Raw genomic sequence first — 1,730 nt, 5'->3', positions numbered from 1 at the left:
TACTCAAAGGCGCTCTGTTGCTATGCAAGTCTCTGTCTCATCACATTTCCATGGTTACAGGGCAACATGGAGTTAGTAACGAACATCAGAGCTCCCTCAGATACTCGAAGAAGGTTCTTTTCATCAAACCAAACTGAATTAGGCGTGGTAATGTAACTTGTGGAGCGAGAAACTTCCTAACTTCCTACACATTAAAGTACATTTCAAATGCTAGAAATATGGTTTTATTATTTTCACCGAAAAAATATATATATGTATATATGTATATTTATATTTGCGTCATGATAGTATCAATACAGGCACCATTATGAGTCAAGACTTAATAGTAATTATTGAGTATGAGTGTTGATATTATGAAACGAATGAATAATGACTGAGAGTAATTCTCAGTTAACTAAACAATTTATCAGAAATAAATGAATATGCAACAAAAGTTGTGAAATTTGATATTTAACCTTATCATAAATACTTATTGTTGCCACTGATCTATGGGAACCATAACAACAAATTATGGATACATAGATTACACTGGTCCAAAGAGCATTTAGGTATGATTTTGCATTGAATGAATGCCCTTCTTATTAAAAACAAAACTTCATAAGGCTTGATTTGGCTAGTGGCATCTGAGCAGTTACTGACATGTTTTCCTAGTCATTCCTCAAGAATCTGGCCAGGTAACCTGGCACCCTGGTTCACAGTAATCCTCGGACTGGAATTGCCACAATTGGGCCTGGTGGTCTCAGCTGTGCTGCTGGTTCTCTGCAGAAACTGAAGAAAGTTTTCCTGGATGGATCCTTCGTGACTGGAGGCTCGAAGTTCAACGGGTCTACGGGCACAACATTTTCTCAGTTTTATCAGTTCCTCGCGGATCTGTCGGTTTAGAAGACCATAGAAGAATGGATTCACAGCAAACGAGGAGTACGCTAGCCATGTGACGGCTTCTTCGATGTCCCCTGGGCTTTGAAGTGGAGTGGTGATGGACATGTGAAGGTGGAAACTGAAGTACGGGAGCCAGCAGATAAGAAACTGGCCTACAATGACAACCAGGGTGATAGCAGCCTTTCCTCCCCCAAAAACTCTCTCAGGAGACAATCTCTGGGGGAGGCTGCGAGTGGTGGTGATGATAGTGGTCTGACTGTTAATGGAATCCGAGCGACGCTTAGCCTGGTTGGCTGTCCAGGTGGGCATCGGTGCATGCTGACGGGCTGCCGTTCGTGCGACCTTGTATACATTGCAATATACGGCAAAAATCACAACAGAGGGAACCAAGAAGCAAAGCACGCTGAACAGAATAGCAAAAACCTTCCTAAGACGGCTGTGGCTCCAGTGTAAAGAGCAGTGGGCTGCGTAATGTAACTTGTGGAGCGAGAAACTTCCTACAAAGTGAGCCATTAAAGTACATTTCAAATGCTAGAAATATGGTTTTATTATTTTCACCGAAAAAATATATATATGTATATATTATAATTTATATTTGCGTCATGATAGTATCAATACAGGCACCATTATGAGTCAAGACTTAATAGTAATTATTGAGTATGAGTGTTGATATTATGAAACGAATGAATAATGACTGAGAGTAATTCTCAGTTAACTAAACAATTTATCAGAAATAAATGAATATGCAACAAAAGTTGTGAAATTTGATATTTAACCTTATCATAAATACTTATTGTTGCCACTGATCTATGGGAACCATAACAACAAATTATGGATACATAGATTACACT

At 39.2% G+C, this 1,730-nt stretch overlaps 1 protein-coding gene across 1 annotated transcript; it reads right to left on the bottom strand.

Annotated features, from left to right (window-relative positions):
* Positions 1 to 311: 311 nt before the first annotated feature.
* LOC107567069 (probable G-protein coupled receptor) lies at positions 312 to 1,392 on the bottom strand. The gene has a single exon (XM_016252662.1). It carries the CDS (start codon positions 1,390 to 1,392, stop codon positions 652 to 654), a length of 741 nt encoding a protein of 246 aa, XP_016108148.1. The 3' UTR covers positions 312 to 651.
* Positions 1,393 to 1,730: the final 338 nt, after the last annotated feature.

The sequence above is a fragment of the Sinocyclocheilus grahami genome, unplaced genomic scaffold (genome assembly GCF_001515645.1).
Source record: "Sinocyclocheilus grahami isolate Dianchi unplaced genomic scaffold, SAMN03320097.WGS_v1.1 scaffold1127.1, whole genome shotgun sequence".
NCBI classification, from domain to species: Eukaryota; Metazoa; Chordata; class Actinopteri; order Cypriniformes; family Cyprinidae; genus Sinocyclocheilus; species Sinocyclocheilus grahami.
Note: the sequence above shows the minus strand (reverse complement) of the source record. Positions and strands in the feature narration are given on the sequence as shown.